At 45.1% G+C, this 13216-nt stretch overlaps 2 protein-coding genes across 6 annotated transcripts in view; one reads left to right on the forward strand and one right to left on the reverse strand.

Annotated features, from left to right (window-relative positions):
* Positions 1-476: 476 nt before the first annotated feature.
* LOC145355555 (electron transfer flavoprotein regulatory factor 1-like) lies at positions 477-5525 on the reverse strand. Its single transcript, XM_080207801.1, has 3 exons — positions 5420-5525; positions 2798-2881; positions 477-861 (listed from the first exon to the last, which is right to left on the reverse strand). The coding sequence occupies exons 2-3, from the start codon at positions 2840-2842 to the stop codon at positions 649-651; spliced, it is 258 nt and encodes an 85-aa protein (XP_080063927.1). The 5' UTR covers positions 2843-2881; positions 5420-5525; the 3' UTR covers positions 477-648.
* Positions 5526-6330: 805 nt separating this feature from the next.
* dnai7 (dynein axonemal intermediate chain 7) overlaps positions 6331-13216 on the forward strand; it is a 79906-nt gene continuing 73020 nt past the window's right edge. For 2 of the 5 annotated variants that reach the window (XM_080207197.1, XM_080207199.1), the window contains exons 1-2: positions 6331-6653; positions 9753-9779. In XM_080207197.1, the coding sequence (XP_080063323.1) occupies positions 6651-6653; positions 9753-9779 (30 nt within the window). In that variant the 5' untranslated portion in view covers positions 6331-6650. Of the gene's footprint in view, positions 6654-9752; positions 9780-10168; positions 10198-13216 lie in introns of those variants that run through there. The other 3 variants (XM_080207200.1, XM_080207198.1, XM_080207201.1) reach the window with 3 other exon arrangements.

The following is a 13216-nucleotide window of genomic DNA, read 5'->3' on the forward strand; positions in this document are numbered from 1 at the left end:
TTGTCTGTCATCTAAGTTGTGATCCTCGGGTTAAATCACCCTTAGAGTCGGCTGGGACTATGGTGACTTTACCTTTTACAAATGAAGACAGAAAACATCTATTGTGTATTATGTCCACAAACTCCCTTGCATCAGTGTTTTATTGACAGGTCCTGCACATATTTCAGTAATCTTAACTGCAGCAGCTTGATACTCATTAGTATCAAGTTCTTTGTAATCTTGTGCATTAGTAATCTGACAGGCACTTTTAAACCGGTTTACCTCGATAAATTGAGATCAGTAGAATTAATACGATCATGTCACATAATCAGGCAGCAATAATCTGCATCTAAGGCCATCATTCTTGGATCAGATTTTGTAAAGCATCTATCAATTAGCTACAATTAATGATTCAGCAGGTTTCATGCAGATCAGGCCCATACAGGTGAAAGCTTGTTAACATGCCATGATCTGGTTGAATACTGAACAGGCAATCATTCTTGTAATCCAAGGATGTAGTTTTAATTTTAAAGCATTGCACCACTGGGCTCTTCTTAATTGGCTTATTTAAATAAGAGTATTATACAATCACGAAGTGCAGTTGGATGCATACCAGTGGTATGCAAAGATACATTCCCCATGTCTTGAGGTGTTAAAAGTCATGATTGTTCATTCATTCTCTTCATAATAACGTTGTTTCATAGCTCTGTACTTCCTAAGATAATACAATGCCTCCAGTTCCTTTATCACAAACTGTCCCCGAGCTATTAATGCCTTGATTTGCTCAGGATCTGTCACATCTTTGTTTTTAACGAAAGCCTTTTTAAGATGATCCTTGAAGTAGTCTTCTCCTTTTGGATATTCTCTGCCAAGGTACAGCAACTTTAAGACAAAAATGTTCATCTTTTAGTCAAGGGATTAACAGAAATAAACCATCCTTCATTTATGTAATGTTCCCTTCAGTGAGCTTTGTTTTTTTTTCAAATTCTTGTGTTCTTGTTTTTAACTGGAAGAACAGCAAATTTTCTTCCAAACTCCAAATAAGTGCAGGTTATGCTATGTTAACATTGACCCTTAATTTCCAAGGATGTACAGGTTAGGTGGATTAGCTACGCTAAAATTGCTCATGTCTAAAGATGTGTAGGTTAGGTGGATTTTTAAGCATTATTTATTAGTAAACCTTAGTTGTGACAAAACACTAATGACATGAATGGGGCTGGGGTAGAAGAGGGCAATGTTCTGGAGACCCAGGTTCAAATCCCACCAGGGCAGGTAATGGAATTTCAATAAAAATATCTGGACCATGAAACCACTGGGAATGCTGGAAAAAGCCAGCTAGTTCACTAATGTCCTTTAGGGAAGGAAAGCTGCTGTCCTTACCTGGTCTGGCCTACGTGTGACTCCATAGTCACAGCAATATGGTTGACTCAACTGTTCTCAAATACCTAGCAAGCACTCAGTTCAAGGGCAACTAGGGATGGGCAATAAATGCTGGCCAGCCATGTAGCTGATCCAGTTAAGTTGCTGGTCAAATGGCAACCCCCAGGATGATGCCACTGAAAATCAATTCTTTTGTTGGAGAATGCCATTTTTGGTGAATATTCCCTACAACATCAGCCAAGGCCAGGGTTTTGTCCAGACCTTGCTAGGTATGGGCAACATTGTCTGTGGTATTACAAATGGATCAGAACATGCAAGTGCAATTCCACTTCCAATCTGATGGGGAGGGAAGGAGTCTGATAAAGCGTCTGAAGATGGATGGATCTGGGATACTATTTTTTCTATAAATATTAGGTAATGGTAACTCAAACTGCCAACTGATCTAATCAGGAAGAGACAGGTAATGGAATATTATATTATAATGGCTTTGTCATTGGCTTTCCCCTCCCCAGTCCCTAATAACACCTTGAAAGAACTATATACCACCACAATAAAAACTGACAACATTTTCAAAATTAATATTTTATTAAAGTCTCTACTGACCAAGTCTTCTGACCATTATTGTAGCTACTCAATTGGGATCTGAGCTGAGCTCCTCTTGCACACTGACAATACCTTGTTTTTTAAGACTAACTACTTCCAGCTAATCCCAACAATCATTCAGAATAGTTGCAGAACAGGAGGTCATTTCGCTGTTGTCTCTGTCAACTGACTGCAAGAGCAATTCAGCTTACCTCACTTTTCCACCCATAATCCTACAAATTTTTTTATCCAATTCTCTTTTGAAAGCCATGACTGAATTTTACTATCACCCTTGGTGCATTCCAGATCCTAACCATTTGCTATGTGAATCTGTCCCCACCACATTCAGACAGTGCATTCCTGATCCTACCTAGGTGCTGTGTGAATCTGTCTCCACCGCACTCTCAGACAGTACATTCCAGATCCTAGCCACTCGCTGCTTAAAAACATTTTTCACGTTGCTTTTGGTTCTTTCGCCTTTGGTGCAAATCAGTACCCATAGATCTCGATCCTTCTGCCAATAAGATTGGTTTCTCCCTATCTTAGGAAAGGGTTGGGGAAATCCGTTGGGTCTAATTACTCTTACAATAATTATCCATAGTGCCCAAAATGATGACTGTATACTAAGCGAGAATGAGGAATGCATTCGATTCTGTGCTCTCCCCATTCTGACCCATGGAAGTTGAGGCTGATTGCAGTGTACCAATTACAACTGTTGATAACGCTGGGTTACACATGAATGCATTTGACCTGGAAATTTCCTGTCTGATGGTATAGTCCCAGATTGAGCATTGGGTTTACCTGTTAAATCATTACTGTAAATTCATAGCCAAACAACTGGTGACCAAAAACTTACATTTTTATACAGTCTTATTACTTCACTTCTCAAAGGATTTGCCATGTTCAAACAGAAGCTTTTCCATCCAGTCTTTCACTGTTACTGTAACAAAACAAAAAGGACTCAGATTTAGGCACATTAAATGACTGCTTTGGCTCAGTAGTAGGAGATCATGAGTTCAGGCCTAGCTCCAGGACTAAAGCACAGAATCTGGGCTGACACTTCAGTGCGAATAGTGAGGGAATGTTAGACCGTCAAAGATGCTGTCTTTCCAAAGAGATGCCAGGCTCCGTCTGCTGCTCAGGTGGATGGCAAAGATTCCACAGGGATATTTTGACAACCAGGGAAGTTCTGGCCAACAGGAAGTCATTCAGCTCCTTGCTGCTTTTGGCATCTTGCAGTGTGAAAATTGGCTACAATGTTTTTCCAACAGAGACCAATGGTGACTCCAATTCAAAGTCAGTTTTCTGGCTGCAACAAGTACTGTATAAATAAATGCAAGATTTACTTGTTTGTTTCACCAGCAACCATGTGCAATTGTCTGACTGTACCATTTTTAACCCACCCTATTTTATTTATCTTGCTTTTTGATTTTCATGAATTCAGAAACAAAGTTGAGAGTTCAAGAAACAAGCTTCAAAATGGAAGGATGGAGTAGTCATGTTTCATTTTTCCCAAATCATGTGATCTACATAACCCCAACTGTTAATGAGGACATCCTCCATCAAAATCAAATTCACCCTGTTCCATTATATCAGAAGACCATTAGCTGTAGTAGAAATAGGCCATTTGGTCCATCAAGTCTGCTTTGCCATTCAATGAGATCATAACTGATCCGATACAATAATCCTCAACTCCACATTCCCGCCTTGTCTCCATGACCCTTGATTCCTCTAATAACTAAAAATTTTCCATCTCAGCCTGGAACATATCTAATGGCCCAACCTCTATAGCTCTCTACGGTAAAGAATTCCACAGATTCATGAAGAAATTCCTCCTCATCTGTCTTAAATGGGCAACGCTTTACCCTGAGATAATGCCCTCTGGCTCCAGACTCTCCCATAAGGGAAACAACTTCTTGTGTCAGCATTGGCTCAGGTTCTGAGTTCAAGTTCCACTCCAGGGCTTGGGTGCTCAAATCAAGGCTGACACTGAGTGCAGTACTGAGGAAGAGCTGTGCTGTTGGAGAAATCATTAATTATTCAGAAGAGCCATTCAACAAAGGTCCATTTACCTGCTGATTGGTGGTCATAAAGCACTATATAAAGGCAAGTCTTTCTTTATTTGCTGAAGACTCTCAGCTTTGTCTTAATGCCACTCAACTGCACAACCACTGACCAAAACACCATCAGGCACCATGTCATGGATTACATATAACTCTTCCTCAGCTAAACAAGAGCAAAGCTATCAGGTTCAACAGAACGTTCACAACAATCTTCATTCTTTTTCTTAGCTGATGGTCAGGCTAACCGTGTCCGTTCTAGTAGAGCTTCAACTCACACAGCTTTTCATCAACACTACCAACTTCCATCTCTGAGCTATCATCGACCAACTATCACTGCCACCGAAACCTTCAACTATAACTTTGCCAACTGGACTGCTCTGACAGTCTGCTGGCCTCCTGAGGACTGCAATCACCAACATATGCAGGACTCTGTTCACTAAACATCATTCCACCTTAAAGATTGACCAATACTCTCACTAAACCTCCCTGGCTACCTTTCCTCTCCACCTGGCTACTGACTCTTAAATCTTTGAACCCTCAAGTCCTGCAGCAAGAGAAGGGAGGAAGAGAAAAGTGAGAGTGAGGGTAAGGGATGCAAAAAGGGGGGGGGGGCTGGGAGATAGAGGCAGGGGGATTGGAGGATGGGGCAGGATATAGGGGTTGGTGAGAGGGTGGGGGGGTTGGGGATGGGGCAAGGGAGGTACGGAGGAGAGAGTTTGGGGATGGGGGCAGGGGGGGTATGGGGATGGCGAGGGGGCAAGGGGTTGGGGATGGGGAAGTGGGGTAAAGGGGGAGGGGGATATGGGGATGAGGGTGTTGGGGGGAGGGGGTGTTGGGGGGAGGGGGTGTTGGGGGGAGGGGGTGTTGGGGGGATGGGATGTGGGGGAGGGGTGTTGGGGGATGAGGTTTAGGGGATGGGGTGTAGGGGAGGGGTGTTGGGGGGGAGGGGCGTTGGGGGGGTGGGGTGTTGGGGGGGTGGGGTGTGCGGGAGGGGTGTTGGGGGGATGGGGGAGGGGGTGTTGGGGGGATGGGGGAGAGGGTGTTGGGGGGATGGGGGAGAGGGTGTTGGGGGGATGGGGGAGAGGGTGTTGGGGGGATGGGGGAGAGGGTGTTGGGGGGATGGGGGAGAGGGTGTTGGGGGGATGGGGGAGAGGGTGTTGGGGGGATGGGGGAGAGGGTGTTGGGGGGATGGGGGAGAGGGTGTTGGGGGGATGGGGGAGAGGGTGTTGGGGGGATGGGGGAGGGGGTGTTGGGGGGATGGGGGAGGGGGTGTTGGGGGGATGGGGGAGGGGGTCTCACTCTATTCAGCCTCTATTCAGTTGCAGCGGCTCCTCATTGACGCCCAGCCCTGTACCGGGTACCGGCTCCCCGCTCCCTCTCTGTGAGCCGAGCCGGGCCGGGCCGCTGCCACCTACCCGGGATCCCTTTGCGGACAGGGCCAACCTCGGCCTCGGCCCCCGAGTAAACAAGGGCCGTAAACACTACGACACTTTGCGACAGCGGCCACGGGGCAGGGCGGGGCCGCGCTTGCGCCTAACGGGGGGGAGTGTGTCCCCTAGCAACGGAGAGGCTGTAAACAGCACTGCTGATAAAGCAGGAGGCAGCGAGGCAGAGAATAACCCTCTGTCTGTGTGTGTTTGTGCCTCTGTGTCTGACTGTCTCTGTCTCTGACTGTGCCTCTGTCTCTGCGTCTGCCTGTGTCTCTGCCTGTCTGAGTGTGTGTCTGTCTGTGCCTCTGTCTGAGTGTGTGTCTGTCTGTGCCTCTGTCTGAGTGTGTGTCTGTCTGTGCCTCTGCCTGTCTGAGTGTGTGTCTGTCTGTGCCTCTGTCTGAGTGTGTGTCTGCCTGTGCCTCTGTCTGAGTGTGTGTCTGCCTGTGCCTCTGTCTGAGTGTGTGTCTGCCTGTGCCTCTGTCTGAGTGTGTGTCTGTCTGTGCCTCTGTCTGAGTGTGTGTCTGCCTGTGCCTCTGTCTGAGTGTGTGTCTGTCTGTGCCTCTGCCTGAGTGTGTGTCTGCCTGTGCCTCTGTCTGAGTGTGTGTCTGTCTGTGCCTCTGCCTGTCTGAGTGTGTGTCTGTCTGTGCCTCTGTCTGAGTGTGTGTCTGTCTGTGCCTCTGTCTGAGTGTGTGTCTGTCTGTGCCTCTGTCTGAGTGTGTGTCTGTCTGTGCCTCTGTCTGAGTGTGTGTCTGCCTGTGCCTCTGCCTGTCTGAGTGTGTGTCTGTCTGTGCCTCTGTCTGAGTGTGTGTCTGCCTGTGCCTCTGTCTGAGTGTGTGTCTGTCTGTGCCTCTGTCTGAGTGTGTGTCTGTCTGTGCCTCTGTCTGAGTGTGTGTCTGCCTGTGCCTCTGTCTGTCTCTGTCTGTCTGAGTGTGTGTCTGTCTGTGCCTCTGTCTGTCTCTGTCTGTCTGAGTGTGTGTCTGCCTGTGCCTCTGTCTGTCTCTGTCTCTGCCTCTGTGTGTGTGTGTGTGTGTTTATGCCTCTGTGTGTGTTGTCTGCTCGTGCCTCTGTCTGTCTCTGACTGAGTCTCTGTCTGTCTGTGCCTGTGTGTGTGTGTCTGTGCCTCTGTGTGTGCTGTCTGTCTGTGCCTCTGTGTCTCTGTTTGTACAGAGTTCCAGCACTTTCTCATTGTAAAGTACAACTGCAGCAAGAAGTAAAGATGGTGAGTTAATTGCAGAGAGTGAGAGTTGGGGGCCAGTGAGCCTAATGTCAATAGTGAAATATAGATATACGACAGGGTTTAACATAGTTCAATACCAAAATTGAAATATGGATATATAATACAGTTTATCAATAGTGTAATGTAGATACTTAACATGGTTTAACAGTTTAATATCAGTAGTATAATGTGGATAGATAATACAGTTTATCATAGAATCCTACAGTGCAGAAGGAAGCCATTTTGCCCATTGAGTTTGCGTTGACCACAATTAGCCCAAGCCCTATTCCCATAACCCCATGCATTTACCCTGTTTAGTCCCCCTGACACTAAGGGGCAATTTAGCCTGGCCAGTCAACCTAAGCTGCATATCTTTGGACTGTGGGAGGAAACCGGAACACCCGGAGAAAACCCACGTAAACTAAAACTGTATGCAGTTATGGAGTCAGTATCTTCCATTCCCATCCTATTCATATATTTACCTAGTTGCCCCTTAATGTTGCTTAATGTCCCTTAAATACCACTATCATACCTGCTCTCAGCACCTCCCCAGGACAGCTCATTCAGACAGCCGATCCAGAAGTGACAGGCTGCAGGCCTCCTGTTCTGTATAATTTTTAGGCCTCTTAAGCTAGAAAGTGCTGAAAATTTGGAACCTCGTATCACATAGACTGGTGAATAGTATGGAAGCATCGGGGGGAAGGGTGGGTGCATTATCAGGATTGATTCAGTCAAGTGTCTGTACTTTCTGGTCACTTCAATGGCATGTACATTGGGTGGTGTATATAACGTGGGGCTGATCTACTCCTGTCTAATGACCTGAAATATAAATAGTTCTAAAAATATCTTTAAAAATAGGCAGATCGGGTAAAATAACCCCTCCGTCTTCACTTGTCTGATTTGGGGGATCTCTGTGACCATACATCCTGGCAGGAACCTACTGGTAAATTTGGTATGCCCCAATGCACACAAGTGAAATGAGATCTCGAGTATGCCGCATGACTCAAACTACAAAATGTGACTGGATAATTTCTGGCACAAGATTTTAGAGAAGTCACTGAGAATATTACAACCATCTGAACCATAAACTCGCAAAGTTTTCAGTTTGGGAGCTGTTCCTATAAATTGGAACATTGTGCAAATCACTATGCTATTTTAGCTATAATAAATTTAAGCTTCCTATAAATTGGAAGAGGAAAACCATTAAATATAAACCCCTGTTCATGGGAATTTACTGGAGTCTGTGACAATGGATAGGATGGCTGAACACGTTTACATTTTTCAGACTGATCAGAGAGAGCCAACATAAATGTATAAAAGAGAGGTAGGTCATGCCTAACAAACCCAATTTAATTTTTTGAAGAGGTGACTAAAGTACTGGGCAGGGGGACATCGATGAGCGTCTTCTATATGGACCCCCTAGAAACTCACTCTTAAGAGATTGTTACATGAAGTTGAAACTCATGGTATTGAAGACAAATTATCAATCTTGTCAGGAAATTGGCAGAGTGATTGGAGTCAGAGGTTGGAATCTTCCCGCTGTTTATGCCAGTGGGATTTTCCCATCCTGTGTGGTGAACGGAGATTTGGCTGGCCGTCAAATTCTCCAACCTCACTGCAGCGGGAGCACGGTGTGAACGGCTGCTAAGATCATGTCCCGATAGAAGGGATAATGAGTGGGCATTGGCAGAATATTACTAGGGGGACCTGCAAAGAATCTGTGTTGGGATTTCAACTCTTTATCAATGGAATAGAAAACCACATATTAAAATTTGCCAATGACAGAAAGATAGCAGCATCGTAAGCAATGTTAATGGAAGCATTTAGTTGCAAAGCAATATTAATTGGTTAAGTGAACGGACAACACCTTGGAAATACGAGGTCACCTACTTTGGACCTAAAAAGAATACAACCGGGGTACTTTCTAAATGGTGATAAGTCGAGGTTCACAGAGCTTAGGGGATCCAGCTACATAGATCATTAAAATGCCATGTATAAATTGAAGAAATAACCAAAAGGGTTAGCGCAAGTCTGGCCTTTCTGTCAAGAAGACTAGAATACAAAGGAGTAGAAGTCATACTTCAGTTATAAAAAGCCCTGGTTAGACCACACCTGGAACAGTTCTGCACAACTAACCAGAGGAAAGATATATTGGCCTTCGAGGGAGTGCACCGCAGATTTCAGTGTATGTCAACACAAAAGTTGCCATCAAGCACAGAGGAGTGCCGAGCACGCTGAATTACTGAAGTGTGAGGTCTTGTACATCAGGACTTTGCATATACACTTGCATCAACCCCCGTGGATGGCACAATGGCACAGTGGTTAGTGCTGCTGCCTCAAAGCACCAAGGACCTATGTTCGAATTTGGCCTCAGGTCACTGTCTGTGCGAAGTTTGTACATTCTCCCAGTGCCTGCATGGGTTTCTCTGGGTGCTCCAGTTTCCTCCCACAGTCCAAAAGATGTGCTGGTTAGGTTGATTGTCCGTGCGAACTTGACTATTAGAGCTGGGCGATTAGCCGGATATATAAAAATCATAGAAACCCTAAAGTGCGGAAGGAGGCCCATTCTGCCCATCGAGTCTGCACCGACAACAATATACCTAGGCCATATCCCCGTAATTCTACATATTTACCCCACTAATCCCTCTAAAATCTGCATCCCGGAACACTAAGGGACAATTTAGCGTGGGCAATGCACCTAACTGCACAATTTTGGACTATGGGAAGAAACTGGAGCTTGCGGAGGAAACCCATGCAGACATGGGGAGAGTGTGCATACTCAGCACAGACAGTGACCCGGGGTGGGAATCAAACCCAAGGGCCGGGAGCTATGAGGCAGCAGTGCTGACCATTGTGCCACTGTGCCGCCCCGGGAATAGGGCCTGGGTGGAATTGTTGTCAGTGCAGACTCAAGGGACCAAGTGGCCTCCTTTTGCACTGTAGGGATTCTATGATTCACACACAGCGCAGTATAAAACCAGTCTTACCAACCTGTTTGATTTGGCTTATTTTGTGCGTTTTCAACATTAGAGAAACTTTTAAACTGTCCTGATCGTTTTCAACATATCTCAACAATCTCTTTTCTTCTCTTTCTGGTGCCAGCCGCCAAAGCAAAACAAGAAGCAAATGGTATGGAAACAGGCAGGTATAGTGGTAGTGTGTTCAACAGACATTATAGATTTAGATTTCTTTCAATGCAGCTGTTAGATTCTGTCATTTAGTTTTGCCAGGCACGTGTGCACCTGAGGAAGAGTAATTTTGAAATGACAAACTGTGTTTTGGAAAGAGGAAAACTGTTAATAGGTTTAGAATTCTGACATTGATGTCTGACAGTGAAAGGTTCTAACTCTCCATTGATTATGTAATGTTAGATGAGTTGGAAACAACCTGTTCTGTCAATAAAAAAAAAAATTCCCTTTGTTTGGAGTGATTGTAATCTTAACTGCTCCGGTGCATGCTGCCTCTCCATATTAATATATTGTATTTAATCCATATTAATGTCAGGGAGGGATATTGTAAAGTACAACTGCAGCAAGAAGTAAAGATGGTGAGTTAAGTGCAGAGAGTGAGAGTTGGGGGCCAGTGAGCCCAATGTCAATAGTGAAATATAGATATATGACATGGTTTAACATAGTTCAATATCAAAATTGAAATATGGATACAATTTGTCAATAGTGTAACGTAGATACTTAACATGGTTTAACAGTTTAATATCAGTAGTATAATGTGGATAGATAATACAGTTTATCATCGAATCCTACAGTGCAGAAGGAAGCCATTTGGCCCATTGAATTTGCGTTGACCACAATTAACCCAAGCTCTATTCCCATAACCCCATGCATTTACCCTGTTTAGTCCCCCTGACACTAAGGGGCAATTTAGCCTGGCCAGTCAACCTAAGCTGCATATCTTTGGACTGTGGGAGGAAACCGGAACACCCGGAGAAAACCCACGTAAATATGGGAAGAAAGTGCAAACTCCAGACAGACAGTGACCCAAGCTGGGAATCGAACCCGGTTCCCTGGTGATGAGGCAGCAGTGCTAACTATTGTGCCACCGTGCAGCCCACAAATATAATTGTTTAATAATTAAATAATTATTTAATATCAATAGTATAATGTAGATGGATAATCAGTTTAATGTCAATAGTATAATGCAGATTTATATAGTTTAATATCTGTTGTATAAGGTAGATAGATAACGTAGTTTAATATTAATAGTAGAATATGGAAACAAGGATATCATTGGGTGGAATTTTACAAGATTGATTCTAAATGTTCAGCTAGTGTGAAAATGGGAGAGTTCCTGATCCATTTTTTGGGTGAGTTTTCACACCCAATCTTATGCACTTAGTCATTGAAAAAATGGTGCAGACTGTTTCTAGCTGCTGCAGGCAGTGGGCTGGGCTTAATTCACTAGCCAGCCTGCAGAGGGAGCTACTGCACACATGCAAACACTGATTCTGCGTGTGCGCAATTGTAACAGAAGGGTCTGACAGACAGAGAGGTGTCAGGCCTCTGCTGCTGTAAGCAACCTGAACACAGACCCCTTCCCCACCCCTCCCACCCCACACTGCATTAGGAGAGGCCCACGGCTGATTGCCAGCCCCACGACATAGGGCAGCCTGCCCCCACTGCCTGCACATTTTCCCCCCTCCCCCCCCCCCCCCTCCTCACTGCCCAGACTGATTGGACACTCCTCCCCACTAGCCAGTTGCTGCTGCAGAGCAGCAGTAGGTCGTCCTCCCCACCTCCCCAATCTGATTCTGTTGCAAAGTTGGCAACCGTTCCCCCCCCCAATCATGCCTACCCCCAATAGGTCTGACCCTCCCCATAGTACTGTCCTAATATGGCCCTGTGGGCAGTGCCAGTGTGCCCGCTGTGCATTGCCCAGGTGACAGTGTGGAAGTTAGGGTTAGGGCAGGCTGACACTGCCCAAGGGGCACCCTCTTGCCCTCGGCCACGGTATTGTGGGGGCCTCAATGGCCTTAGTTCCACTGACAAGGTCAACTCGACTGTTTCCCATTCATGGCAAGCAGAGGCTTTCCTCGGCAGAGAGAACCTCTCCTGACGAAGGTAAGTGAGCGCGGGCGATTCAGCGCTGGACTGGCTAAACAGATAGAAATTGAAATCCAAAAATATTTAAATAAATTATTCAGCCTCTTGCCCATTACTGATGAAAGGCTGGCCTTGCTGGAAATCTGGCTCTTGTAAAATCGCTGGAGCCGAGAAATCAGGCATGACCCCGATTTCCCGACTCTCGTGCAATTTTACTGGCTCGCTCCACCCATCGATGAGCAGGGCAAGCTGGTAATATTCCACCTATGGAGTCCAACTTGCTGTATTCCTATTTTTGCTTAAAATCTGTCTCACATAATAAATCCAATAAGAAATTCAGGCAAACGTCTCATTAGAAAGCTCTCTGCTGAAGTAACAAAGAGGGCAATGTGGGTGGTATACGTGATGCTCTACATGGAGTCTCAAGAGGCCTTTGATGATAGATTAATGAACAAACTTAAAGCCCAGGGGATTCATTTAATGTTGTCAACGTGGATACAACAATGGTTAATGGAAAGAAAGTTGAGGATCGTGGGGAGAGTTGCAGAGAACATTGGCAGGGGAAAGAGCAGAGTTCTGGGATTAACAATAAAGAACAGTACAGCTCAGGAACAGGCCCTTCTGCCTTCCAAGCTTGCGCCGATTGTGATACCTGCCTAAACTAAAACTGTATGCACTTATGGAGTCAGTATCTTCCATTCCCATCCTATTCATATATTTACCTAGTTGCCCCTTAATGTTGCTTAATGCCCCTTAAATACCACTATCATACCTGCTCTCAGCACCTCCCCAGGACAGCTCATTCAGATAGCCAATCCAGACATGACAGGCTGCAGGCCTCCTGTTCTGTATAATTTTTAGGTCTCTTAAGCTAGAAAGTGCTGAAAATTTGGAACCTCGTATCACATAGACTGGTGAATAGTATGGAAGCTAATCATGGAGGGAAGGGTGGGTGCATTATCAGGATTGATTCAGTCAAGTGTCTGTACTCTCTGGTCACTTCAATGGCATGTACATTGGGTGGTGTATATAACGTGGGGCTGATCTACTCCTGTCTAATGACCTGAAATATAAATAGTTCTAAAAATATTTTTTAAAAATAGGCAGATCGGGTAAAATAACCCCTCCGTCTTCACTTGTCTGATTTGGGGGATCTCTGTGACCATACATCCTGGCAGGAACCTACTGGTAAATTTGGTATGCCCCAATGCACACAAGTGAAATGAGATCTCGAGTATGCCGCATGACTCAAACTACAAAATGTGACTGGATAATTTCTGGCACAAGATTTTAGAGAAGTCACTGAGAACATTACAACCATCTGAACCATAAACTCGCAAAGTTTTCAGTTCGGGAGCTGTTCCTATAAATTGGAACATTGTGCAAATCACTATGCTATTTTAGCTATAATAAATTTAAGCTTCCTATAAATTGGAAGAGGAAAACCATTAAATATAAACCCCTGTTCATGGGAATTTACTGGAGTCTGTGACAATGGATAGGATGGCT

Source organism: Carcharhinus amblyrhynchos, chromosome 19, assembly GCF_965287045.1.
Source record: "Carcharhinus amblyrhynchos chromosome 19, sCarAmb.v2.hapA, whole genome shotgun sequence".
Taxonomy (NCBI): Eukaryota; Metazoa; Chordata; class Chondrichthyes; order Carcharhiniformes; family Carcharhinidae; genus Carcharhinus; species Carcharhinus amblyrhynchos.

Coding starts and splice junctions, on each gene's coding strand:
- LOC145355555 (XM_080207801.1), bottom strand. CDS start 2,842: ATGGCAAATCCTTTGAGAAGTGAAGTAATAAGACTGTATAAAAAT. Junction 862..2,797: donor TAATAAGACTGTATAAAAAT/GTAAGTTTTTGG, acceptor TTTGTCTTAAAG/TTGCTGTACCTTGGCAGAGA.